General features: G+C 66.7%; 2 protein-coding genes across 2 annotated transcripts; both read left to right on the top strand.

Moving 5' to 3' along the window:
* Positions 1-1,475: 1,475 nt before the first annotated feature.
* LOC126650183 (ryanodine receptor 1-like) lies at positions 1,476-19,494 on the top strand (the record flags this gene model as incomplete). The annotated part of the gene is made up of 8 exons (XM_050334717.1): positions 1,476-1,559; positions 2,848-3,007; positions 8,738-8,885; positions 10,090-10,301; positions 15,039-15,213; positions 16,062-16,270; positions 18,244-18,644; positions 19,443-19,494. Coding segments are annotated over exons 1-8 (1,410 nt in total), but the record flags the coding sequence as incomplete, so codon positions are not given.
* Positions 19,495-19,508: 14 nt separating this feature from the next.
* Positions 19,509-25,626, top strand: LOC126650185 (ryanodine receptor 1-like; the record flags this gene model as incomplete). Its single annotated transcript, XM_050334718.1, has 5 exons — positions 19,509-19,565; positions 21,855-22,015; positions 23,058-23,223; positions 24,393-24,479; positions 25,400-25,626. Coding segments are annotated over exons 1-5 (656 nt in total), but the record flags the coding sequence as incomplete, so codon positions are not given.
* Positions 25,627-26,274: the final 648 nt, after the last annotated feature.

The following is a 26,274-nucleotide window of genomic DNA, read 5'->3' on the forward strand; positions in this document are numbered from 1 at the left end:
TTTTTGAGGGTGTTGATTTTTGGGGGGTTGATTTTTGAGGGTGCTGATTTTTGTGGTGCTGATTTTTTGTGGGTGCTGATTTTTGGGGGGGCTGATTTTTGGGGGGTGCTGATTTTTGGGGTGAATTTTTGGCAGATTTTTAGGTGCAGATTTTGAAGGTGCTGATTTTTGGGGTGCTGTTTTTGGAGGTGTTGATTTTTGGGGTGTAGATTTTTGGGGGTGCTGATTTTTTGGGGGTCTGATTTTGGGGGGGGGCTGATTTTTGGGGTGAATTTTTGGGAGGTGAATTTTTGGTAGATTTTTAGGGTGCAGATTTTGAAGGTGCAGATTTTTTTGGGGGTGCTGATTTTGGGGGTGCTGATTTTTGGGGGCTGATTTTTGGGGTGCTGATTTTTGAGGTGCTGATTTTTGGGCTGCAGATTTTTGGGGGTGCTGATTTTTAGGGTACTGGTTTTGGGAGTGCTGATTTTGGGGTGATGATTTTTGGGGTGCAGATTTTTTGGGAGTGCTGATTTTTGGGGGTTGATTTTTGGGGCTGATTTTGGGGTGCTGATTTTTGGGGAGCTGATTTTGGGGTCTGATTTTTGGGGTGAATTTTTGGGAGGTGAATTTTTGGCAGATTTTTAGGGTGCTGATTTTTTGGTGTGCAGATTTTTGAGGGGGACTGATTTTGGGGGTGCTGATTTTGGGGATGCTGATTTTTAGGGTGAATTTTTGGGAGGTGAATTTTTGGCAGATTTTTAGGGTGCAGATTTTGAAGGTGCTGATTTTTTTGGGGGTGTTGATTTTTGGGGGCTGATTTTGGGAGGTGCTGATTTTGGGGTGCTGATTTTTGGGGTGCAGATTTTTGGGGGTGCTGACTTTTGGGGGTGCTGATTTTGGGGGTGAATTTTTGGGAGGTGAATTTTTGGCAGATTTTTAGGGTGCAGATTTTGAAGGTGCTGATTTTGGGGTGCTGATTTTTGGGGGTGCTGATTTTTGGGGGTGCTGATTTTGGGGGTGCAGATTTTTGGGGTGCTGATTTTTGGGGGGCTGATTTTTGGGGTGCTGATTTTGGGGGTGCTGATTTTTGGGGTGCAGATTTTGTGGGGTGCTAGATTTTTGGGGGTGCTGATTTTTGGGGTGCTGATTTTTGGGGTGCAGATTTTGGGGGCTGATTTTTGGGGAGTATTTTTGGGGTGCTGATTTTTGGGGTGCAGATTTTTGGGGGTGCTGATTTTTGGGGCTGCTGATTTTTGGGGTGCTGATTTTTGGGGTGCAGATTTTTGGGGTGCTGATTTTGGGGGTGCTGATTTTGGGGTGCTGATTTTTGGGGTGCTGATTTTTGGGGGTGCAGATTTTTGGGGGCTGATTTTTGGGGTGCTGATTTTTGGGAGTGCTGATTTTTGGGGTACTGATTTTTGGGGGTTGATTTTTGGGGTGCTGATTTTTGGGGGTGCAGGTTTTGAGGGGTGTTGATTTTTGGGGTGCCCCAGGACGCTGCTGGCCCTGGGCTGCCACGTGGGGATGGCGGACGAGAAGGCCGAGGAGAACCTCAAGAAGATCAAACTCCCCAAAACGTGGGTTTGGGGGGACCCTTTGGGGTTTGGGGGACCCTTTGTGGTCTGGGGGACCCTTTGGGGTCTGGGGGACCCTTTGGGGTCTGGGGGCTGCAAGGGGGTTGGTCCCACTTTTGGGGGGGTCTTGCTGGTTTTGGGGGTCCAATTTATGGGGACCTTGTTTGGGGTGTGGGAGGGTCCCAGTTCGGGGGGGCTGGAAGGAGGAGGGTCCCAGTTTGGGGGTCCCAGTTTGGGGTCTCTTAAGGGGGTCCCAGTTTGGGGTCTCTAAAAGGGGGTCCCAGTTTGGGGTCTCTAAAAGGGGGGGGTCCCAGTTTTGGGTCTCTTAAGGGGGGTCCAGTTTAGGGTCTCTAAAAGGGGGGTCCCAGTTTTGGGGTCCCAGTTTGGGGTCTCTAAAAGGGGAGTCCCTGTTGGGGGGTCCATCTTTGGGGTCTCTTAAGGGGGTCCCAGTTTGGGGTCTCTAAAAGGGGAGTCCCAGTTGGGGGGGTCCAACTTTGTGATCTCTAAAGGAGGGTCCCAGTTTGGGTTGGGATGTCCCAGTTTGGGTTTGGGATGTCCCATTTGGGGTTGGGATGTCCTGTATTGGGTTGGGATGTCCCAGTTTGGATTGGGATGTCCTGGATTGGATTGGGATGTCCCAGTTTGGGTTGGGCTGTCCCAGTTTGGGTTGGGATGTCCTGGATTGGATTGGGATGTCCTGGATTGGATTGGGATGTCCCAGTTGGGGTTGGGATGTCCCAGTTTGGGTTGGGATGTCCTGGATTGGATTGGGATGTCCCAGTTTGGGTTGGGATGTCCCAATTTGGGTTAGGATGTCCCAGTTGGGGTTGGGATGTCCCAGTTTGGGTTGGGATGTCCTGGATTGGATTGGGATGTCCCAGTTTGGGTTAGGATGTCCCATTTGAGGTTGGGATGTCCCAGTTTGGGTTGGGATGTCCCAGTTTGGGTTGGGATGTCCCAGTTTGGGTTGGGATGTCCTGGATTGGATTGGGATGTCCCAGTTTGGGTTGGGATGTCCCAGTTTGGGTTGGGCTGCCCCAGTTTGGGGTTGAGTTGTCCTATTTGGGGTTGGGATGTCCCATTTGGGATTGGGATGTCCCATTTGGGGTTGGGATGTCCTGGATTGGGTTGGGATGTCCTGGATTGGATTGGGATGTCCCAGTTGGGATTGGGATGTCCCAGTTTGGGATTGGGCTGTCCCAATTGGGTTGGGCCGCCCCAGTTTGAGTTGGGTCACCCCAGGAGTGCCTGGGGAGGCTCTGGGGGTCCCACAGGTGTCCCCCCTCCCCAGGTACACCATGTCCAACGGGTACAAACCCGCCCCCCTGGACCTGTCCCACGTGCGCCTGACACCGGCACAGCTGACGCTGGTCGATCGCCTGGCCGAGAACGGGCACAACGTCTGGGCCCGGGACCGCGTGCAGCAGGGCTGGACCTACAGCACCACACAGGTGGGGACCCCAAAACCCTCCAGGACCCCCACCCATCCCTGACCCAACCTGACCCCTGACCCAACCCTGACCTCAGGGACCCCACCCTGACCCACCCTGACCCCCAACCATCACAACGTCTGGGCCCGGGACCGCGTGCAGCAGGGCTGGACCTACAGCACCACACAGGTGGGGACCCCCAAAACCCCCTCCAGGGACCCCCACCCATCCCTGACCCAACCCTGACCCACCCTGACCCACCCTGACCCTCCCCAACCATCACAACGTCTGGGCCCGGGACCGCGTGCAGCAGGGCTGGACCTACAGCACCACCCAGGTGGGGACCCCCAGGGACCCCAGGGACCCCCACCCACCCCTGACCTCAGGGACCCCCACCCTGACCAGCCTGACCAGCCCCTGACCCACCCTGACCCCCAACCATCGCAACGTCTGGGCCCGGGACCGCGTGCAGCAGGGCTGGACCTACAGCACCACACAGGTGGGGACCCCCGAGGACCCCACCCACCCTGAGACCCCAAAACCCCTCCCAGAGACCCCCACCCATCCCAGACCCAACCCTGACCCACCCTGACCCCCAACCATCACAACGTCTGGGCCCAGGACCGCGTGCAGCAGGGCTGGACCTACAGCACCACCCAGGTGGGGACCCCCTGAGACCCCACCCACCCCTGAGACCTCCACCCACCCCTGAGACCCCCAGAACCCAACCCTGACCCACCCTGACCCAACCCTGACCCCCAACCATCACAACGTCTGGGCCCGGGACCGCGTGCAGCAGGGCTGGACCTACAGCACCACCCAGGTGGGGACCCCCAGGGACCCCCACCCACCCCTGAGACCCCCACCCACCCCTGAGACCCCAAACCCCAGGGACCCCACCCTGACCCACCCTGACCCAACCCTGACCCCCAACCATCACAACGTCTGGGCCCGGGACCGCGTGCAGCAGGGCTGGACCTACAGCACCACCCAGGTGGGGACCCCAAAAACCCCCCAGGGACCCCCACCCACCCCAGACCCAACCCTGACCCCCAGAACCAACCCTGACCCAGCCCTGACCAACCCTGACCCACCCTGACCCCCAACCATCACAACGTCTGGGCCCGGGACCGCGTGCAGCAGGGCTGGACCTACAGCACCACACAGGTGGGGACCCCAAACCCCCCAGGGACCCCCCACCCTGACCCCCAGGACCCCCTGACCCCAGGACCCCACCCTGACCCACCCTGACCCACCCTGACCCCCAACCATCACAACGTCTGGGCCCGGGACCGCGTGCAGCAGGGCTGGACCTACAGCACCACCCAGGTGGGGACCCCCAAAACCCCCAGGGACCCCCACCCACCCCTGAGACCCCAGGGACCCCCAGCCCCCTGACCCAACCCTGACCCACCCTGACCCACCCTGACCCCCAACCATCACAACGTCTGGGCCCGGGACCGCGTGCAGCAGGGCTGGACCTACAGCACCACCAGGTGGGGACCACCCCAGGGACCCCCACCCACCCCTGAGACCCCAGACCCAGCCCTGACCCACCCTGACCCAACCCTGACCCAGACCCACCCTGACCCAACCCTGACCCCCAACCATCACAACGTCTGGGCCCGGGACCGCGTGCAGCAGGGCTGGACCTACAGCACCACACAGGTGGGGACCCCCAAACCCCCAGGGACCCCCACCCACCCCTGACCCAGACCCCACCCCTGAGACCCACCCTGAACCCAGACCCTGACCCACCCCTGACCCACCTACAGCCATCACAACGTCTGGGCCCGGGACCGCGTGCAGCAGGGCTGGACCTACAGCACCACACAGGTGGGGACCCCAAAACCCCCAGGGACCCCCACCCACCCCTGAGACCCCCAGACCCAGCCCTGACCCCTAGACCCAGCCCTGACCCAACCCTGACCCACCCTGACCCCCAACCATCACAACGTCTGGGCCCGGGACCGCGTGCAGCAGGGCTGGACCTACAGCACCACACAGGTGGGGACCCCCAAGAACCCCCCCACCCTGAGACCCCCACCCACCCCTGACCTCAGGGACCCCACCCTGACCCACCTAGCCCTGACCCTGACCCCAACCATCACAACGTCTGGGCCCGGGACCGCGTGCAGCAGGGCTGGACCTACAGCACCACACAGGTGGGGACCCCAAAACCCCTCCAGGGACCCCCACCCACCCCTGAGACCCCAACCCACCCCTGGGACCCCCAGACCCAGCCCTGACCCAACCCTGACCCACCCTGACCCCCAACCATCACAACGTCTGGGCCCGGGACCGCGTGCAGCAGGGCTGGACCTACAGCACCACACAGGTGGGGACCCCAAAACCCCTCCAGGGACCCCCACCCACCCCTGACCTCAGGGACCCCACCCTGACCCACCCTGACCCACCTGACCAACCCTGACCCACCTGACCCCCAACCATCACAACGTCTGGGCCCGGGACCGCGTGCAGCAGGGCTGGACCTACAGCACCACCCAGGTGGGGACCCCCAAAACCCTCCAGGGACCCCCACCCACCCCTGAGACCCCACGCCACCCCCTGAGACCCCAGACCCAGCCCTGACCCAACCCTGACCCACCCTGACCCCCCAACCATCACAACGTCTGGGCCCGGGACCGCGTGCAGCAGGGCTGGACCTACAGCACCACCCAGGTGGGGACCCCCAAAACCCTCCAGGACCCCCACCCACCCCTGACCTCAGGGACCCCCACCCTGACCCACCCTGACCCACCCTGACCAACCCTGACCCACCCTGACCCCCAACCATCACAACGTCTGGGCCCGGGACCGCGTGCAGCAGGGCTGGACCTACAGCACCACCCAGGTGGGGACCCCCAAAACCCCCCAGGGACCCCCACCCACCCCTGACCTCAGGGACCCCCACCCTGACCCAACCCTGACCCACCTGACCCACCCTGACCCCCAACCATCACAACGTCTGGGCCCGGGACCGCGTGCAGCAGGGCTGGACCTACAGCACCACCCAGGTGGGGACCCCCAGGGACCCCCACCCACCCCTGAGACCCCCAGACCCAGCCCCTGACCCACCCTGACCCCCTGACCCACCCTGACCCCCCAACCATCACAACGTCTGGGCCCGGGACCGCGTGCAGCAGGGCTGGACCTACAGCACCACCCAGGTGGGGACCCCAAAAACCCTTCCAGGGACCCCACCCACCCTGACCCAACCCTGATCCCCAGACCCAACCCTGATCCCCAGACCCAACCCTGACCCACCCTGACCCCCCAACCATCACAACGTCTGGGCCCGGGACCGCGTGCAGCAGGGCTGGACCTACAGCACCACACAGGTGGGGACCCCCAGGGACCCCCACCCACCCCTGAGACCCCAAAACCCCGGGGACCCCCACCCTGACCCACCCTGACCAACCCTGACCCCCCCAACCATCACAATGTCTGGGCCCGGGACCGCGTGCAGCAGGGCTGGACCTACAGCACCACCCAGGTGGGGACCCCCTGAGACCCCCACCCACCCCTGAGACCCCCACCCACCCCTGAGACCCCCAAACCCAACCCTGACCCACCCTGACCCCCCAACCATCACAACGTCTGGGCCCGGGACCGCGTGCAGCAGGGCTGGACCTACAGCACCACCCAGGTGGGGACCCCAAAACCCCTCCAGGGACCCCCACCCACCCCTGAGACCCCAAAACCCAACCCTGACCTACCCTGACCCACCCTGACCCCCCAACCATCACAATGTCTGGGCCCGGGACCGCGTGCAGCAGGGCTGGACCTACAGCACCACACAGGTGGGGACCCCCAAAACCCCTCCAGGGGACCCCCACCCACCCCTGAGACCCCAAAACCCTCCAGAGACCCCCACCCACCCCTGAGACCCCAAGACCCCGGGGACCCCACCCTGACCCCCAAAAGGGGCACAAGCGGGCACAGCAGGACCGGGTGCAGCAGGGCTGGACCTACAGCACCACCCAGGTGGGGACCCCAAAACCCCCCAGGGACCCCCACCCACCCCTGAGACCCCACAGGCTGTCCCTGCTGTCCCCACAGCCCCAGGGGTGTCCCCACAGCCCCAGGGGTGTCCCCACACCCCTGTGACGGTGTCCCCATGTCCCCACACCCTGTCCCCACTGTCCCCTGTCCCCAGGACATCAAGAACAAGCGGAACCCCCGTTTGGTGCCTGTGTCCCCACAGGCTGTCCCTCCTGTCCCCACAGCCCCAGGGTGTCCCCACACCCCAGTGACAGTGTCCCCACACCCCAATGACGGTGTCTCCACAGCCCCAGGGGTGTCCCCACAGCCTTGGGGGTGTCCCCACAGCCCCAGGGGTGTCCCCACACCCTGTCCCCACTGTCCCCTGTCCCCAGGACATCAAGAACAAGCAGGACCCCTGTTTGGTGCCTGTGACCCCACAGCACCAGGGGTGTCCCCACAGCCCTGGGGGTGTCCCCACAGCCCCAGGGGTGTCTCCACCCCTCAGTGACGGTGTCCCCACATCCCCACACCCTGTCCCCACTGTCCCCATGTCCCCAGGACATCAAGAACAAGCGGAACCCCCGTTTGGTGCCTGTGTCCCCACAGCCCTGGGGGTGCCCCCACAGCCCTGGGGGTGTCCCCACAGCCCCAGGAGTGTCCCCACCCCTCAGTGACGGTGTCCCCTGTCCCCAGGACATCAAGAACAAGCACAACCCCTGTTTGGTGCCTGTGTCCCCACAGCCCCAGGGGTGTCCCCACAGCCCCAGGGGTGTCCCCACAGCCCTGGGGGTGTCCCCACAGCCCTGGGGGTGTCCCCACAGCCCCAGGGGTGTCCCCACAGCCCCAGGGGTGTCCCCACCCCTCAGTGACGGTGTCCCCTGTCCCCAGGACATCAAGAACAAGCGGAACCCCTGTTTGGTGCCTGTGTCCCCACAGGCTGTCCCTGCTGTCCCCACAGCCCTGGGGGTGTCCCCACAGCCCTGGGGGTGCCCCCACAGCCCTGGGGGTGTCCCCACAGCCCCAGGGGTGTCCCCACACCCCAGTGACGGTGTCCCCTGTCCCCAGGACATCAAGAACAAGCACAACCCCTGTTTGGTGCCTGTGTCCCCACAGCCCCAGGGGTGTCCCCACAGCCCCGGGGGTGTCCCCACAGGCTGTCCCTGCTGTCCCCACAGCCCCAGGGGTGTCCCCACACCCTGTCCCCACTGTCCCCTGTCCCCAGGACATCAAGAACAAGCACAACCCCCAGCTGGTGCCTGTGTCCCCACAGCCCTGAGGGTGTCCCCACAACCCTGGGGGTGTCCCCACAGCCCCGGGGGTGTCCCCACAGCCCCAGGGGTGTCCCCACACCCTGTCCCCACTGTCCCCTGTCCCCAGGACATCAAGAACAAGCGGAACCCCTGTTTGGTACCTGTGTCCCCACAGCCCCAGGGGTGTCCCCACAGCCCTGGGGGTGTCCCCACAGGCTGTCCCTGCTGTCCCCACAGCCCCAGGGGTGTCCCCACACCCTGTCCCCACTGTCCCCTGTCCCCAGGACATCAAGAACAAGCAGAACCCCCGTTTGGTGCCTGTGTCCCCACAGCCCCGAGGGTGTCCCCACAGCCCTGGGGGTGTCCCCACAGCCCCAGGGGTGTCCCCACCCCTCAGTGACGGTGTCCCCTGTCCCCAGGACATCAAGAACAAGCGGAACCCCCGGCTGGTGCCTGTGTCCCCACAGCCCTGGGGGTGTCCCCACACCCTGTCCCCACTGTCCCCTGTCCCCAGGACATCAAGAACAAGCGGAACCCCCGGCTGGTGCCCTACAACCTGCTGGACGAGGGCACCAAGGCCACGAACCGCGAGAGCCTCTGCCAGGCCGTGCGGACCCTGCTGGGCTACGGCTACAACATCGAGCCCCCCGACCAGGACACCCGTGAGTGGGGGGCTTGGGGGGGCTCGGGGGGGGCTCAGGAGAACTCTGGGAGGCCTTCAGGGCAGTGTTGACCCCCCCATCTCCCCCCAGCTGCCCAGGGGGTGCCCTCAGGGGGTCCCCGTGCCCCCCGCCCGAGGCTGTTCTGAGCTGAGCGGGGCTGATTTTGGGATGTTATGGGGGCTGTTTATGGGGTATTACAGATTTTTAACCCCCCCATCTCCCCCCAGTTGCCCAGGGGGTGCCTGTGGGGGGTGCAGGGGGCTGTTTTTGGGGTATTACAGATTTTTAACTTCCCCATCTCCCCCCAGCTGCCCAGGGGGTGCCCTCGGGGGGTCCCCGTGCCCCCCGGCCTCGCCTGTTCCGAGCCGAGCGGGGCTGATTTTGGGATGTTATGGGGGCTGATTTTGGGGTGTTATGGGGGTGTTATGGATTGTTAACCCCCCCTTTTCCCCCCAGCTGCCCAGGGGGTGCCCTTGGGGGGTCCCCGTGCCCCCTGCCCGAGGCTGTTCCGAGCGGAGCGGGGCTGATTTTGGGGTGTTATGGGGGCTGATTTGGGATGTTAACCCCCCTTTTCACCCCAGCTGCCCAGGGGGTGCCTGTGGGGGGTACAGGGGGCTGTTTTTGGGGTGTTATGGATTGTTAACCCCCCCATCTCCCCCCAGCTGCCCAGGGGGTGCCCTCGGGGGGTCCCTGTGCCCCCCGGCCTCGCCTGTTCCGAGCCGAGTGGGGCTGATTTTGGGATGTTATGGGGGCTGTTTTTGGGATGTTATGGGGATATTATGGGGTATTACAGATTTTTAACCCCCCCATCTCCCCCCAGCTGCCCAGGGGGTGCCCTCAGGGGGTCCCTGTGCCCCCCGTCCTCGCCTGTTCCGAGCCGAGCGGGGCTGATTTTGGGATGTTATGAGGGTGTTATGGGGTGTTATGGATTATTAACCCCCCCATCTCCCCCCAGCTGCCCAGGGGGTGCCGTCGGGGGGTCCCCGTGCCCCCCGTCCTCGCCTGTTCCGAGCCGAGCGGGGCTGATTTTGGGGTGTTATGGGGTATTACAGATTTTTAACCCCCCCATCTCCCCCCAGCTGCCCAGGGGGTGCCCTCGGGGGGTCCCCGTACCCCCCGGCCTCGCCTGTTCCGAGCCGAGCGGGGCTGTTTTTGGGGTGTCCAGGAGGTGTTATGGATTTTTAACCCCCCCATCTCCCCCCAGCTGCCCAGGGGGTGCCCTCGGGGGGTCCCCGTGCCCCCCGGCCTCGCCTGTTCCGAGCCGAGCGTGGCTCCGCCGTGCGCAGTGGGAAGTGGTACTTCGAGTTCGAGGCCGTGACCCCCGGGGAGATGCGCGTGGGGTGGGCACGGCCCGGGCTGCGCCCCGACACCGAGCTGGGCGCCGACGACATGGCCTTCGTCTTCAACGGGCACAGGGTGAGACCCCCGGGCACAGCCAGGGACCCCCGGCACACAGGGGGGCACCCAGAGACCACTGGGACCCACAGAGACCCCCAGGGACACCCCGGGGCACCCAGAGACCACTGGGACCCACAGAGACCCCCGGGCACAGCCAGGGACCCCCGGCACACCCCGGGGCACCCAGAGACCACTGGGACACCCAGGGTCCATTTGGACACCCAGGGACCCCCAGGGACACCCAGGGACACCCAGGGACACCCCGGGGCACCCAGAGCCCACTGGGACCCACAGAGACCCCCGGGCACAGCCAGGGACCCCCGGCACACCCCGGGGCACCCAGAGACCACTGGGACCCACAGGACCCATTGGGATCACCAGGGACCCCCAGGGACACCCTGGGGCACCCAGAGACCACTGGGACCCACTTGGACACCACTGGGACACCCAGGGTCCATTTGGATCACCAGGGACCCCCCGGCACACAGGGGGGCACCCAGAGCCCACTGGGACCCACAGAGACCCCCAGGGACACCCCAGGGCACCCAGAGATCACTGGGACCCACAGAGACCCCCAGGGACACCCCGGGGCACCCAGAGATCACTGGGACCCCAGGGACCCACAGGGACACCCCGGGGCACCCAGAGATCAGTGGGACCCACAGAGACCCCCGGGCACAGCCAGGGACCCCCGGCACACAGGGGGGCACCCAGAGATCACTGGTACCCACAGAGACCCCCAGGGACACCCCGGGGCACCCAGAGACCACTGGGACCCACAGAGACCCCCAGGGACACCCCGGGGCACCCAGAGACCACTGGGACCCACAGAGACCCCCGGGCACAGCCAGGGACCCCCGGCACACAGGGGGGCACCTCGGGGCACCCAGAGACCACTGGGACCCTGAGGGACCCCCAGGGACACCCCAGGGCACCCAGAGATCACTGGGACCCACAGAGACCCCCGGGCACAGCCAGGGACCCCCGGCACACAGGGGGGCACCCCGGGGCACCCAGAGATCAATGGGACCCACAGAGACCCCCGGGCACAGCCAGGGACCCCCGGCACACACGGGGGCACCCAGAGATCAGTGGGACCCACAGAGACCCCCAGGGACACCCCGGGGCACCCAGAGATCAGTGGGACCCACAGAGACCCCCAGGGACACCCCGGGGCACCCAGAGATCAGTGGGACCCACAGAGACCCCCGGGCACAGCCAGGGACCCCCGGCACACACGGGGACACCCCGGGGCACCCAGAGCCCACTGGGACCCACAGAGACCCCCGGGCACAACCAGGGACCCCCGGCACACATGGGGGCACCCAGAGATCACTGGGACCCACAGAGACCCCCAGGGACACCCCGGGGCACCCAGAGCCCACTGGGACCCACAGAGACCCCTGGCACAGCCAGGGACCCCCTGGGACACCCTGGGACCCACAGGGGCACCCCGGGGCACCCAGAGCCCACTGGGACCCACAGAGACCCCCGGGCACAGCCAGGGACCCCCGGCACACACGGGGGCACCCAGAGACCACTGGGACACCCAGGGTCCATTGGGATCACCAGGGACCCCCAGGGACACCCTGGGACCCCCAGAGCCCATTGGGATCACCAGGGACACCCTGGGACACCCAGGGACACCCTGGGACCCCCAGAGACCACTGGGACACCCAGGGACCATTGGGATCACCAGGGACCCACAGGGACACCTCGGGGCACCCAGAGCCCACTGGGACCCCCAGGGACACCCTGGGACCCCCAGAGTCCACTGGGATCACCAGGGACCCCCAGGGACACCCCGGGGCACCCAGAGCCCACTGGGACACCCAGGGCCCATTGGGACACCCAGGGACCCCCAGGGACACCCTGGGGCACCCAGAGACCACAGGGACCCCCAGAGTCCATTGGGACACCCAGGGACCCCCAGGGACACCCCGGGGCACCCAGAGCCCATTGGGACACCCAGGGACCCAGGGACCCACAGGGACACCCCGGGGCACCCAGAGACCACTGGGACCCACAGAGACCCCCGGGCACAGCCAGGGACCCCCGGCACACACGGGGGCACCCCGGGGCACCCAGAGATCACTGGGACCCACAGAGACCCCCGGGCACAGCCAGGGACACCCCGGGCACACACCAGGGGCACCACAGAGACCCACTGGGACACCCAGGGACCATTGGGACACCCAGGGACCCCGGGACACCCTGGGACCCCCAGGGACACCCCGGGGCACCCAGAGCCCATTGGGACCCACAGAGACACCCCGGGCACAGCCAGGGACCCACCGGGACACACAGGGGCACCCCGGGGCACCCAGAGCCCACTGGGACCCACAGAGACCCCCAGGGACACCCCGGGGCACCCAGAGCCCACTGGGACCCACAGAGACCCCTGGCACAGCCAGGGACCCCCCGGCACACACAGGGGCACCCTGGGGCACCCAGAGCCCACTGGGACACCACAGGGACCCCCAGGCCCAGGGACCCCCGGCACACACGGGGGCACCCAGAGACCACTGGGACACCCAGGGACCCACAGGGACACCCTGGGACACACCAGGACCCCCAGAGCCCATTGGGACACCCAGGGACCCACAGGGACACCCTGGGACCCCCAGAGTCCATTGGGATCACCAGGGACACCCTGGGACACCCAGGAACACCCTGGGACCCCCAAACCCATTGGGACCCCCAGGGACACCCTGGGACCCCCAGAGTCCATTGGGACACCCGGGGACCACCAGGGACACCCTGGGGCACCCAGAGCCCACTGGGACACCCAGGGACCCCCAGGGACACCCTGGGGCACCCAGAGCCCATTGGGACACACAGGGACACCCTGGGACCCTCAGGGACACCCCCGGGACCCCTGGGTGGGTTCCAGGGTTCCAGGTCACCCATGACCCCTGGGTGGGTTCCAGGGTCCCCCCATGACCTCTGTGACCCCTGGGTGGGTTTGAGGGTCCCCCCATGACCCCTGTGCCCCTGGGTGGGTTCCAGGGGTTCCAGGGTCCCCCCATGACCCCCCTGTCCCTCTGTGCCCCCCAGGCCCAGCGCTGGCACGTCGGGGAGTCCTTTGGGCGCCCCTGGCAGGCTGGGGACGTGGTGGGTCCTGTGACCCCTGGGTGGGTTCCAGGGGTTCCAGGGTCACCCCATGACCCCTGTGACCCCTGGGTGGGTCCTGTGACCCCCCCATGACCCCCCTGTCCCTCTGTGCCCCCCAGGCCCAGCGCTGGCACGTCGGGGGGGAGTCCTTTGGGCGTCCCTGGCAGGCAGGGGACGTGGTGGGTCCTGTGACCCCTGGGTGGGTTCCAGGGTCCCCCCATGACCCCTGGGTGGGTTCCAGGGTCCCTCCATGACCCCTGTGACCCCTGGGTGGGTTCTGTGACCCCTGGGTGGGTTCCAGGGTACCCCATGACCCCTGTGACCCCTGGGTGGGTCCTGTGACCCCTGGGTGGGTTCCAGGGGTTCCAGGGTCCCCCCATGACCCCTGTGACCCCTGGGTGGGTTCCAGGGTCCCCCATGACCCCCTGTCCTCTGTGCCCCCAGGCCCAGCGCTGGCACGTCGGGGAGTCCTTTGGCGCGCCCTGGCAGGCTGGGGACGTGGTGGGTCCTGTGACCCCCTGGGTGGGTCCTGTGACCCCTGGGTGGGTTCCAGGGTCCCCCTCATGACCCCTGTGACCCCTGGGTGGGTCCTGTGACCCCCCTGTGCCCCTGTGACCCCCCTGTGCCCCCCAGGCCCAGCGCTGGCACGTCGGGGGGAGTCCTTTGGGCGCCCCTGGCAGGCTGGGGACGTGGTGGGTCCTGTGACCCCTGGGTGGGTCCTGTGACCTGGTGGTTCCAGGGTCCCCCCATGACCCCTGTGCCCCTGGGTGGGTTCCAGGGGTTCCAGGGTCCCCCCATGACCCCTGTGACCCCTGGGTGGGTTCCAGGGTCCCCCCATGACCCCCCTGTCCCTCTGTGCCCCCCAGGCCCAGCGCTGGCACGTCGGGGGGGAGTCCTTTGGCGTCCCTGGCAGGCAGGGGACGTGGTGGGTCCTGTGACCCTGGGTGGGTCCTGTGACTCCTGTGACCCCCTGTCCCTCTGTGCCCCCAGGCCCAGCGCTGGCACGTCGGGGAGTCCTTGGCGCCCCTGGCAGGCTGGGGACGTGGTGGGTCCTGTGACCCCTGGGTGGGTTCCAGGGGTTCCAGGGTTCCCCCATGACCCCTGTGACCCCTGGGTGGGTCCTGTGACCCCTGGGTGGGTCCTGTGACCCCTGGGTGGGTTCCAGGGTCACCCCATGACCCCTGGGTGGGTTCCAGGGTCCCCCCATGACCCCCCTGTCCCTCTGTGCCCCCCAGGCCCAGCGCTGGCACGTCGGGGGGGAGTCCTTTGGGCGCCCCTGGCAGGCAGGGGACGTGGTGGGTCCTGTGACCCCTGGGTGGGTTCTGTGACCCCTGGGTGGGTTCCAGGGTCACCCCATGACCCCTGTGACCCCTGGGTGGTTTCTGTGACCCCCCATGACCCCCCTGCCCCTCTGTGCCCCCCAGGCCCAGCGCTGGCACGTTGGGGGGGAGTCCTTTGGGCGTCCCTGGCAGGTGGGGGACGTGGTGGGTCCTGTGACCCCTGGGTGGGTTTGAGGGTCCCCCCATGACCCCTGTGCCCCTGGGTGGGTTCCAGGGTACCCCATGACCCCTGTGACCCCTGGGTGGGTTCCAGGGGTTCCAGGGTCCCCCCATGACCCCCCTGTCCCTCTGTGCCCCCCAGGCCCAGCGCTGGCACGTCGGGGGGGAGTCCTTTGGGCGCCCCTGGCAGGCAGGGGACGTGGTGGGCTGCCTGATCGACCTGGGCGAGTGCCACATGAGCTTCACCCTCAACGGGGAGGTTCTCATCGGGGACGGCGGCTCCGAGGTCGCCTTCAGGGACTTCGAGGTGGCAGACGGTGAGGAGGGGCTGGGGGAAATTGGGGGCTGGGGGAAATTGGGAGCTGGGACTCCCCCTGGTGCTGGGAACACCCCTGGTGTTGGGAACACCCCTGGTCCCACCCGGGGCTGGGGCAGGAGGGAGGGGTTGGAGCTTGGGGGTGGGGAGGGGTCCAGGTGGGGTGGGAGGGGTCCAGGGAGGTGGGGAGGGGGTCAGGTGAGTTGGGGAGGGGGTCCAGGTGAGGTGGGGAGGGATCCAGGTAGGGTGGGGAGGGGTCCAGGTGAGTTGGGGAGGGGTCCAGGTGAGGTGGGGGAGGGGTCCAGGTGAGGTGGGAGGGTGGGAGGGGTCCAGATGAGTTGGGGAAGGTGGGGAGGGGTCCAGGTGGGTTGGGGAGGGTAGGGAGGGGGTCCAGGTGAGTTGAGGAGGGGGTCCAGGTGAGCTGAGGAGGGGTCCAGGTGAGTTGGGGAGGGGTCCAGGTGAGGTGGGGAAGGTGGGGAGGGGGTCCAGGTGAATTGGAGGAGGGTCCAGGTGAGCTGAGGTGGGGCCCAGGTGAGCTGGGGAGGGTCCCAGGTGAGCTGGGGAAGGTGGGGAGTGGTCCAGGTGAGGTGGGGAGGGTGGGGAGGGGTCCCACATGGGACTGGTGGGGGGCACCTGTCTGGGTGGGGCCGGACTGGGGGTCAGGGGGCTGAGACCCCCTCCCCAAGGGGTCGGGTTGGAGCTGGGGAAGCAGAGGGGGTGACACAGAAAGCACCCCCATCTGCTCCTTGGGGACCCCCCAAAAACGGCTCTGGGGGCTCGGGGGCGGCTCTGGGGGCTCCAGGACAGCCCCCCTGTGCTGACCCCCCCCCTGTGCTGCCCCCTCCCCAGGGTTTGTGCCCGTGTGCAGCCTGGGCCTGGGCCAGGAGGGGCACCTGAACCTGGGCCAGGACGTGGGCACCCTGCGCTACTTCGGCATCTGCGGCCTCCAGGAGGGCTACGAGCCCTTTGCCATCAACATGAAACGCCCCATCGCCCTCTGGTTCAGCCACAGCCTCCCCCAGTTCGTGCCAGTGCCCCCCCAGCACCCCCAGCTCGAGGTGAGGGGCACTTTGGGGGGTCCCCATCGCCCTCTGGTTCAGCCACAGCCTCCCAGTTCGTGCCCAGTGCCCCCAGCACCCCCAGCTCGAGGTGAGGGGCTGAGGTTCCTGGGGGTCCCTATCGCCCTCTGGTTCAGCCACAGCCTCCCCCAGTTCGTCCCAGTGCCCCCCCAGCACCCCCAGCTCGAGGTGAGGGGCTGACAGGGAATTTGGGGTCCCCCTGAGGGGTCCCCATCGCCCTCTGGTTCAGCCACAGCCTCCCCCAGTTCGTGCCAGTGCCCCCCCAGCACCCCCAGCTCGAGGTGAGGGGCACTTTGGGGGTCCCTGGGGGTCCCCATCGCCCTCTGGTTCAACCACAGCCTCCCCCAGTTCGTGCCAGTGCCCCCCCAGCACCCCCAGCTCGAGGTGAGTGGCACAGGGGGGGTCCCTGGGGGGCAGTTTGGGGGTCCCTGAGGGTCCCATCACCCTCTGGTTCAGCCACAGCCTCCCCCAGTTCGTGCCAGTGCCCCCCCAGCACCCCCAGCTCGAGGTGAGGGGCACTTTGGGGGTCCCTAGGGGTCCCATCGCCCTCTGGTTCAGCCACAGCCTCCCCCAGTTCGTGCCAGTGCCCCCCCAGCACCCCCAGCTCGAGGTGAGGGGCAGTTTGGGGGTCCCATCGCGCTCTGGTTCAGCCACAGCCTCCCCCAGTTCGTCCCAGTGCCCCCCAGCACCCCCAGCTCGAGGTGAGGGGCACTTTGGGGTCCCCCTGAGGGTCCCCATCGCCCTCTGGTTCAGCCACAGCCTCCCCCAGTTCGTGCCAGTGCCCCCCCAGCACCCCCAGCTCGAGGTGAGGGGCACTTTGGGGGTCCCCCTGAGGGGTCCCATCGCCCTCTGGTTCAGCCACAGCCTCAGGGTGTCCCCAAAGGGGGTTCTCTGTCCCCAGGGTGTCCCCAAAGGGGGTTTCCAGTGCCTCCAGGGTGTCCCAGCCCCTCAATCCCCCCCAATCTCCCCCCAGGTGACCCCTCTGGACGGCACCGTGGACACCCCCCCGTGCCTGCGGCTGGGCCAGCGCCCCCGGGGTGTCCCCAAAGGGTGTCCCCAGCACTCCTGGGGGTGTCCTTGTCCCTAGGTCCCCTTTAGCCCCCCAGGTGCTCCGCCTGCCGGGGCCCCGTGGACACCCTGGCCGAGTAGCCAGTCTCCTCAGGGTCTCCCCCAGCTACCTGTCTGGATCTGGTACCGTGGACACCCTGCCGTGCTCTGCGGCTGGGCTAGTGCCCCCAGCACCCCTGGGGTGTCCTGTCCTAAATCCCTGTGTCCCTCATGTGACCCGTTGGACGGCGCTGCCTGTGCCTGCGAGGCCAGCGCCCCCAGGGTGTCCCCAAAGTGGGATCTCTGTCCCTAAATCCCCCCTTTATCCCCCCCAGGTGACCCGTCTGGACGGCACAGTGGACACCCCGCCGTGCCTGCGGCTGGGCCAGCGCCCCCCCAGCGCCCCCGGGGTGTCCCCAAAGGGTGTCCCCAGCACCCCTGGGGGTGTCCCAGCCCCTCAGACCCTCTTTGTCCCCCCCAGGTGACCCGTCTGGACGGCACAGTGGACACCCCCCCGTGCCTGCGGCTGGGCCAGCGCCCCCCCAGCGCCCCCGGGGTGTCCCCAAAGGGGATTCCCTGTTCCCAAAGGGTATCCCAGCCCCTCAATCTCCTCTTTATCCCCCCCAGGTGACCCGTCTGGACGGCACCGTGGACACCCCGCCGTGCCTGCGGCTGGGCCAGCGCCCCCGGGGTGTCCCCAAAGGGTGTCCCCAGCACCCCTGGGGGTGTCCCAGCCCCTCACCCCCTTTGTCCCCCCAGGTGACCCGTCTGGACGGCACCGTGGACACCCCCTGTGCCTGCGGCTGGGCCAGCGCCCCCCCAGCGCCCCCGGGGTGTCCCCAAAGGGTGTCCCCAGCACCCCTGGGGGTCTCCCATCCCCTAAATCCCCCCAAATCTCCCCCCAGGTGACCCGTCTGGATGGCACAGTGGACACTCCTGCCGTGCCTGCGGCTGGGCCAGCGCCCCCCCAGCGCCCCCGGGGCCCCCCCCGAGCTGCTGTTCCTGCGGCTGAGCCTGCCCGTGCAGTTCCACCCCACGTTCCGCTGCACCCCCGGGACCACCCCTGCCCCAGGCGCCCCCCGGAGCCCCCTGAGGAGGCGGCGGCCGAGCCCCTGTCCGAGTTCGAGCGCCTGCGCCGCTCGGCCGCGCCCCGAGGGCAGGAGGGGGACGAGACCCCCGAAAAGGGGGGATCCCCCCCCGCGGGAAACAACCGGGAGCAGCCCCGGGGAGAGGGGGACAAGGACAGGGACAGGGACAAGGAGAAGGACAAGGACGGCGGCACCGAGAAGGGCAAGGCCAGGAGGGGGTGAGTGAAAGGGGAGAGGGGGGGAACTGGGGGAAGAGGGTGCCAAAAATGGGGTGATACCTGTCCCTTGGGGGGGCTCTGATCCCAGAGGGTCCCAAAAATGGGGTGATACCTGTCCCTTGGGGGGGCTGTGATCCCAGAGGGTCCCAAAAATGGGGTGATACCTGGCCCTTAGGGGGGGGCTCTGATCCCAGAGGGTCCCAAAAATGGGGTGACACCCAACCCTGGGGGGGTCTCTGATCCGAGAGGGTCCCAAAAATGGGGTGAGCATCCATCCCTTGGGGGGTCTCTGATCCAAGAGAGTCTCCAGAATGGGGTGAACCCCAGCCCTTGGGGGTCTCTGATCCCAGAGGGTCCCCAAAATGGGGTGAACCCCATCCCTGGGCTGTTCCTGGGGGGCTCTCTGATCCCAGAGGGTCCCCAAAATGAGGTGACACCCAACCCTGGGGGGGCTCTCTGATCCAAGAGGGTCCCCAAAATGAGGTGGCACCCAACCCTGGGGGGCTCTCTGATCCCAGAGGGTCCCCAAAATGGGGTGACATCCATCCCTGGGGGTCTCTGATCCCAGAAGGTCCCCAAAATGAGGGGACATCCATCCTTGGGGGGGTCTCTGATCCCAGAGGGTCCCCAGACTGGGGTGAGCCCCCATCCCTGGGGTCTCGGGGGGTTACTGGGAGGGGTTACCCGGGGGTCCCCCATCCCCAAATGCCCCCAGGACGGGGTGACCCCCATCCCAGGGGGGGTCCCCGAGAAGGGGGTGACCCCCAGGACGGGGTGACCCCCCCGGTGCCCCCCCAGGTTCCTGTTCAAGGGGCGGAAGGCGCCGTTCTCGCCCCTCGCGCCTCCCCCGTGCCCCGGCTGGAGGAGGAGGTGGTCCCGGACGACAGGGACGACCCCGAGGTCATCATGAACACCACCACGGTATGGGGGGCAACCTGCACACCCAGACTCCCCCCCTGCACCCCAAAATATCCCCCCTGCACCCCAAAACATCCCCTGTGTCCCCCCATGACATCTGTGACCACCCTAACACCCCTGTCACCCCCCAGTGACCCCCCTTGTCCCCTGTCCCCAGTCCTACTCCTGGGGGTGTCTGTCTGTGGGGCAGCACCTGGGTGGGCTGGGTCACCCCTGGGACACTCTGTGACCCCCCATGACATCTGTGACCCTCCTGTCACCCCTGTGACCCCCCAGTGACCCCCCCAATGTGTCCCCTGTCCCCAGTACTACTACTCGGTGCGGCTGTTTGCGGGGCAGGAGCCGGGCAGCGCCTGGGTGGGCTGGGTCACCCCTGGGACCCCCTGTGACCTCCTGTCACCCCTGGGACCCCTGTCACCCCCTGTCACCCCAGTGACCCCCATGTCCCCAGTGACCCCCAGTGACCCCCCATGTCCCCTGTCCCCAGTATTACTACTCGGTGCGGCTGTTTGTGGGCAGGAGCCGGGCGGCGCCTGGGTGGGCTGGGTCACCCTGGACACTCTGTGACCCCCAGGTCCCCAGTGACCCCAGTGACCCCCCAGTGACCCCCAATGTGTCCCCTGTCCCCAGTACTACTCCTCGGTGCGGCTGTTTGCGGGGCAGGAGCCGGGCAGCGCCTGGGTGGGCTGGGTCACCCCTGGGACACTCCTGTGACCCCCCTGTCACCCTCCTGTGACCCCCATGTCCCCAGTGACCTCCCCAGTGACCCCCCGTGTCCCCTGTCCCCAGTACTACTACTCGGTGCGGCTGTTTGCGGGGCAGGAGCCGGGCAGCGCCTGGGTGGGCTGGGTCACCCTGGGACCCCCTGTCACCTCCTGTCACCCCCTGTGACCCCCTGTCACCCCCTGTCACCCCCTGTCACTCCCCCAGTGACCCCCCACTGTGTCCCCTGTCCCCAGTACTACTACTCGGTGCGGCTGTTTGCATGGGCAGGAGCCGGGCAGCGCCTGGGTGGGCTGGGTCACCCCTGGGACCCCCTGTGACTCCCCATGTCCCCTGTGACCCCCCATGTCCCCAATGACCCCCTGTCACCCCCTGTGACCCCCCCAGTGACCCCCCATGTCCCCTGTCCCCAGTACTACTACTCGGTGCGGCTGTTTGCGGGGCAGGAGCCGGGCAGCGCCTGCGGGCTGGGTCACCCTGGGACCCCCTGTCACCTCCTGTCACCCCTGTGACTCCCCTGTCACCTCCTGTCACCCCTGGGACCCCAGTGACCCCAATGACCCCCAGTGACCCCCGTGTCCCCTGTCCCCAGTACTACTCCTCGGGTGTGGCTGTTTGCGGGGCAGGAGCCGGGCAGCGCCTGGGTGGGCTGGGTCACCCCTGGGACCCCTGGACACCCCTGTCACCCCCAGTGACCCCTGTCACCCATGTGACCCCCCAGTGACCCCCCATGTCCCCTGTCCCCAGTACTACTACTCCATGTGGCTGTTTGCGGGGCAGGAGCCAGGCAGCGCCTGGGTGGGCTGGGTCACCCCTGGGACCCCCCTGTGACCCCCCTGTCACCCCTGTGACACCCCATGTCCCCAGTGACTCCCCTGTCACCTCCTGTCACCCCAGTGACCCCCAGTGACCCCCCCATGTCCCCTGTCCCCAGTACTACTACTCGGTGCGGCTGCTTGCGGGCAGGAGCCGGGCAGCGCCTGGGTGGGCTGGGTCACCCCTGGGACCCCCTGTCACCCCTGGGACCCCCAGTGACCCCAGTGACCCCCCAGTGACCCCCCATGTCCCCTGTCCCCAGTACTACTCCTCGGTGCGGCTGTTTATGGGGCAGGAGCCGGGCAGCGCCTGGGTGGGCTGGGTCACCCCTGGGACCCCTGTGTACCCCCATGTCCCCCAATGACCCCCTGTCACCCCCAGTGACCCCCAGTGACCCCCCCAATGTGTCCCCTGTCCCCAGTCCTACTACTCGGTGCGGCTGTTTGCAGGGCAGGAGCCGGGCAGCGCCTGGGTGGGCTGGGTCACCCCTGGGACCCCCTGTCACCCCCCTGTCACCTCCTGTGACCACCCTAACACCCCTGTCACCCCCTGTCACCCCCAGTGACCCCCCCTGTGACCCCCCCATGTCCCCTGTCCCCAGTACTACTACTCGGTGCGGCTGTTTGCGGGGCAGGAGCCGGGCAGCGCCTGGGTGGGCTGGGTCACCCCTGGGACACTCTGTGACACCCCTGTCACCCCAATGACCCCCCAGTGACCCCCCCAGTGACCCCCCAATGTGTCCCCTGTCCCCAGTACTACTACTCGGTGCGGCTGTTTGCGGGGCAGGAGCCGGGCAGCGCCTGGGTGGGCTGGGTCACCCCCCACTTCCACCAGCACGACCCCGAGTTCGAGCTGTCGCGCGTCCGCAGCGTCACCGTCACCATGGGGGACGACAGGGGCAACGTGCACGACAGGTGACACCCCCCTCAAAAGGGGTGGGGACCCCCCACGGGGGGGGACACCCTGAAATGGGGGACCCCGAAAGGGGAGAGTCTGAAATGGGAACCTGAAATGGGAGCCAGAAATGGGAGACCCCAAAAGGGGGGCTTGAAATGGGAGCCAGAAATGGGAGCCAGAAATGGGAGTCCCCAAAAGGGGACCCCCCAAAATGGGAACCTGAAATGGGAGCCTGAAATGGGAGCCCCCAAAAGGGGAGCCCAAAAGGGGAGCCCAAAAGGGGAGCCTGAAATGGGAACCCCCAAATGGAAGCCTGAAATGGGAGCCAAAAATGGGAGCCTGAAATGGGAGACCCCAAAAGGGGAGCCTGAAATGGGAACCTCAAATGGGAACTCGAAATGGGAGCCCCCAAATGGGAGCCCAAAAATGGGAGCCTGAAATGGGAGCCCAAAAGGGGAGGACCCCCCAAAAGGGGAGCCCCTGAAATGGGACCCTAAAATGGGAGCCTGAAATGGGAACCCCCAAAATGGAAGCCTGAAATGGGAGCCCCCAAAACGGGATCCCAAAACAGGACTCCAAAATGGGACCCCAAAATGGGACCCCAAAATGGGAACCTGAAATGGGAGCCCCCAAAATGGGAACCTGAAAAGGGGGCCCAAAATGGGACCCCAAAACGGGACCTCAAAATGGGACCCTAAAATGGGAGCCCAAAATGGGACCCCAAAACAGGACCCCGAAATGGGACCCTAAAATGGGAGCCCAAAATGGGACCTCCTTGAAATGGAACCCTCAAAACGGGACCCCCAAAACAGGACCCTGAAAGGGGACTCCCAAAATGGGACCCCAAAATGGGACCCTAAAACAGGACCCCCACCCCCACCCGAAATGGGGGATGTTCCAGGCTGTGTGTGTGTTTGGGGGGTGGTCACTGGGGGTCTCACCCCATTTTTTCCCCCCCAGCATCAAGCGCAGTGACTGTTACATGGTTTGGGGGGGTGGGTGATCACTGGGGGTCTCACCCCCCTTTTTTACCCCTCTTTTTTTTACCCCCCACCCCAGCATCAAGCGCAGTGACTGTTACATGGTGTGGGGGGGGGAGTTTGCAGCCCCCCAGCAGCAGGCCCGGGTGACCCACAGCGACCTCGTCATCGGCTGCCTGGTGGACCTGGCCACGGGGCTCATGACCTTCACCGCCAACGGCAAGGAGATCAACACCTTCTTCCAGGTGAGACCACCCACCCATCAGCCACACCCTGACCCACCCCCCCACAGGGGTGATGGGGGGGCCCTGACCCACAACATCCCCCCTGAACCCCCCCCGTGGGGGCCCTGACCCACAACATCCACCCTGATCCACCCCGGGGGGGCCCTGACCCACAACATCCCCCCTGATCCACCCCGGGGGTGATGGGGGGGCCCTGACCCTTCCCCAGTGAGCTCTGGGGGGTCCCTGCCCCACAACATCCCCCCTGATCCACCCCTGAGGGCAATGGAGGGGCCCTGCCCCTTCCCCAGTGAGCTCTGGGGGGTCCCTGTCCCTCCCCGGGGGGGTCCCTGCCCCACAACATCCCCCCTGATCCACCCCTGGGGGTCCCTGCCCCACAACATCCCCCCCTGTCCACCTCCCTGGGTGGTCCCTGCCCCTCCCCACTGAGCTCTGGGGGCTCTTGGGGTCTGCAGGATGGTCCCTGCCCCTTCCCCAGTGAGCTCTGGGGGGTCCCTGCCCCTCCCCGGGGGGGTCCCTGCCCCACAACATCCCCCCTGATCCTCCCTGGGGGGTCCCTGACCCACAACATCCCCCCTGATCCACCCCTGGGGTGATGGGGGGTCCCTGACCCACAACATCCCCCCTGATCCACCCTGGGGGGGGCCCTGACCCACAACATCCCCCCTGACCCCCCCCAGGGGTGATGGGGGGTCCCTGACCCACAACATCCCCCCTGATCCACCCCTGGGGGGGTCCCTGCCCCTCAACATCCACCCTGATCCACCCCAGGGGGTGATAGGGGGGCCCTGCCCCACAACATCCCCCCTGACCACCCCCTGGGGGTCCCTGACCCGACAACATCCCCCTGATCCACCCGTGGGGGTCCTTCCCTCAACATCCCCCTGACCTCCCTGGGGCCTGCCCTGCCCCTCCCGGGTGACTCTCTGAGGGGTCCCTGCCCCTCCCTGGTGGGCTCTGGGGGTCCCTGCCCCTCCCCTGGGGGGTCCCTGCCCCTCCACCTGGTGGGCTCTGGGGGTCCCTGCCCCTCCCCAGGGGGGTCTCAGCCATCCCTGGTGAGCTCTGGGGGGTCCCTGCCCCTCCCCAGGGGGGTCTCAGCCGTCCCTGTTGGGCTCTGGGGGTCTCTGCCCCTCCCCAGGGGGGTCTCAGCCGTCCCTGTGCCCCCCCAGGTGGAGCCCAACACGAAGCTGTTCCCGGCCGTGTTCGTGCTGCCCACCACCCAAAATGTGCTGCAGTTCGAGCTGGGCAAGCTCAAGGTCAGGGGGGGAGACCCCCACCCACCCCTCGGCTGGGGGGGGCACTGGGGGGCACTGGGGAGCTGGTGGAGGGTCTGCAGGGGGGTCTGGGGGGTCTGCAGGATGGACCAAGGAGGATCTGGAGCCCTGGGGGTGCTGGGGGTCTCTGGGGGAGCTTTGGGGTCTCTGGGGGTCCCAGTGGTCAATGGGGTGAGCCACGAGCCACGTGAGGGGGTGCTGGGGGTCTCTGGGGAGGCTTGAGGTCTGTGGGGGTCTCTGGGGAGCGTTTGGGGTCTCTGGGGGGTCCTCGTGGTCAATGGGGTGAACCATGAGCCGTATGATCCCATGGGGGTCTCTGGGGGTCTCTGGGGGAGGCTTTGGGGTCTGTGGGGGTTCCCGGGCTGGTCAATGGGGTGAACCACGAGCCACATGGGGTGCTGGGGGTCTCTGGGGGAGGTTTGGGGTCTGTGGGGGTCTCTGGGGAGGTTTGGGGTCTCTGGGGGTCCCGGTGGTCAGTGAAGTGAATCACGAGCCGCATGGAGGTCTCATGGGGGCTTTGGGGTCTCTGGGGGTCCCGGTGGTCAATGGGGTGAACCACGAACCGTATGATCCCCTGGGGGTCTCTGGGGGTCTCTGGGGGGTCCTGGTGGTCTCTGGGGTCCGGTGAATCACGAGCCGTATGATCCCATGGGGGTCTCTGGGGGTCTCTGGGGGGTCCCGGTGGTCAGTGGGGTGAATCACGAGCCGTACGATCCCATGGGGGTCTCTGGGGGTCTCTGGGGTCCCGGTGGTCAGTGGGGTGAACCACAAGCTCTATGATCCCCTGGGGGTCTCTGGGGTCCCGGTGGTCAATGGAGGAACCACTGAGCCGCACGATCCCATGGGGGTCTCTGGGGTTTCTGGGGTCTCAGCCTCACTCCCCCTCCCCGTGCCCCCCCCAGAACATCATGCCCATCTCGGCCGCCATGTTCAGCAGCGAGAGGCAGAACCCGGCCCCCCAGTGCCCCCCCCGGCTGGTGATCCAGCACCTGACCCCCGTCACCTGGAGCCGGATGCCCACCCAGTACCTGGGCGTGGAGACCGCCCGGCTGGGCGAGCGCCAGGGCTGGGCCGTCGAGTGCTCCGAGCCCCTGCAGATGATGGCCCTGCACATCCCCGAGGAGGACAGGTACGGGACACAGGGGGACACAGGGGGGTCTGGGGACACCCAGGGGGACACAGGGACACACAGGGGGACACAGGGACACACAGGGACACCCAGGGGACACAGGGACACCCAGGGGACACAGGGGGACACAGGGACACACAGGGGACACAGGGGGGACACAGGGACACCCAGGGACACAGGGGGACACAGGGACACCCAGGGGGACACAGGGAGTGCTCCGAGCCCCTGCAGATGATGGCCCTGCACATCCCCGAGGAGGACAGGTACGGGACACAGGGGACACAGGGGGACACAGGGGGACACCCAGGGGACACAGGGACACCCAGGGGACACAGGGACAGCCAAGGAGTGCTCCGAGCCCCTGCAGATGATGGCCCTGCACATCCCCGAGGAGGACAGGTATGGGACACAGGGGGGACACAGGGGGACACCCAGGGGGACACAGGGACACCCAGGGGGGCCTGGGGACACCCAGGGGGACACAGGGACACCCAGGGCACCCAGGGAGTGCTCCGAGCCCCTGCAGATGATGGCCCTGCACATCCCCGAGGAGGACAGGTACGGGACACAGGGGGACACAGGGGGACACAGGGGGGACACAGGGGGACACAGGGACACCCAGGGGCACACAGGGACACCCAGGGACAC

The sequence above is a fragment of the Myiozetetes cayanensis genome, unplaced genomic scaffold (assembly GCF_022539395.1).
Source record: "Myiozetetes cayanensis isolate MyiCay16 unplaced genomic scaffold, myiCay2020 scf574, whole genome shotgun sequence".
Lineage (NCBI taxonomy): Eukaryota > Metazoa > Chordata > Aves > Passeriformes > Tyrannidae > Myiozetetes > Myiozetetes cayanensis.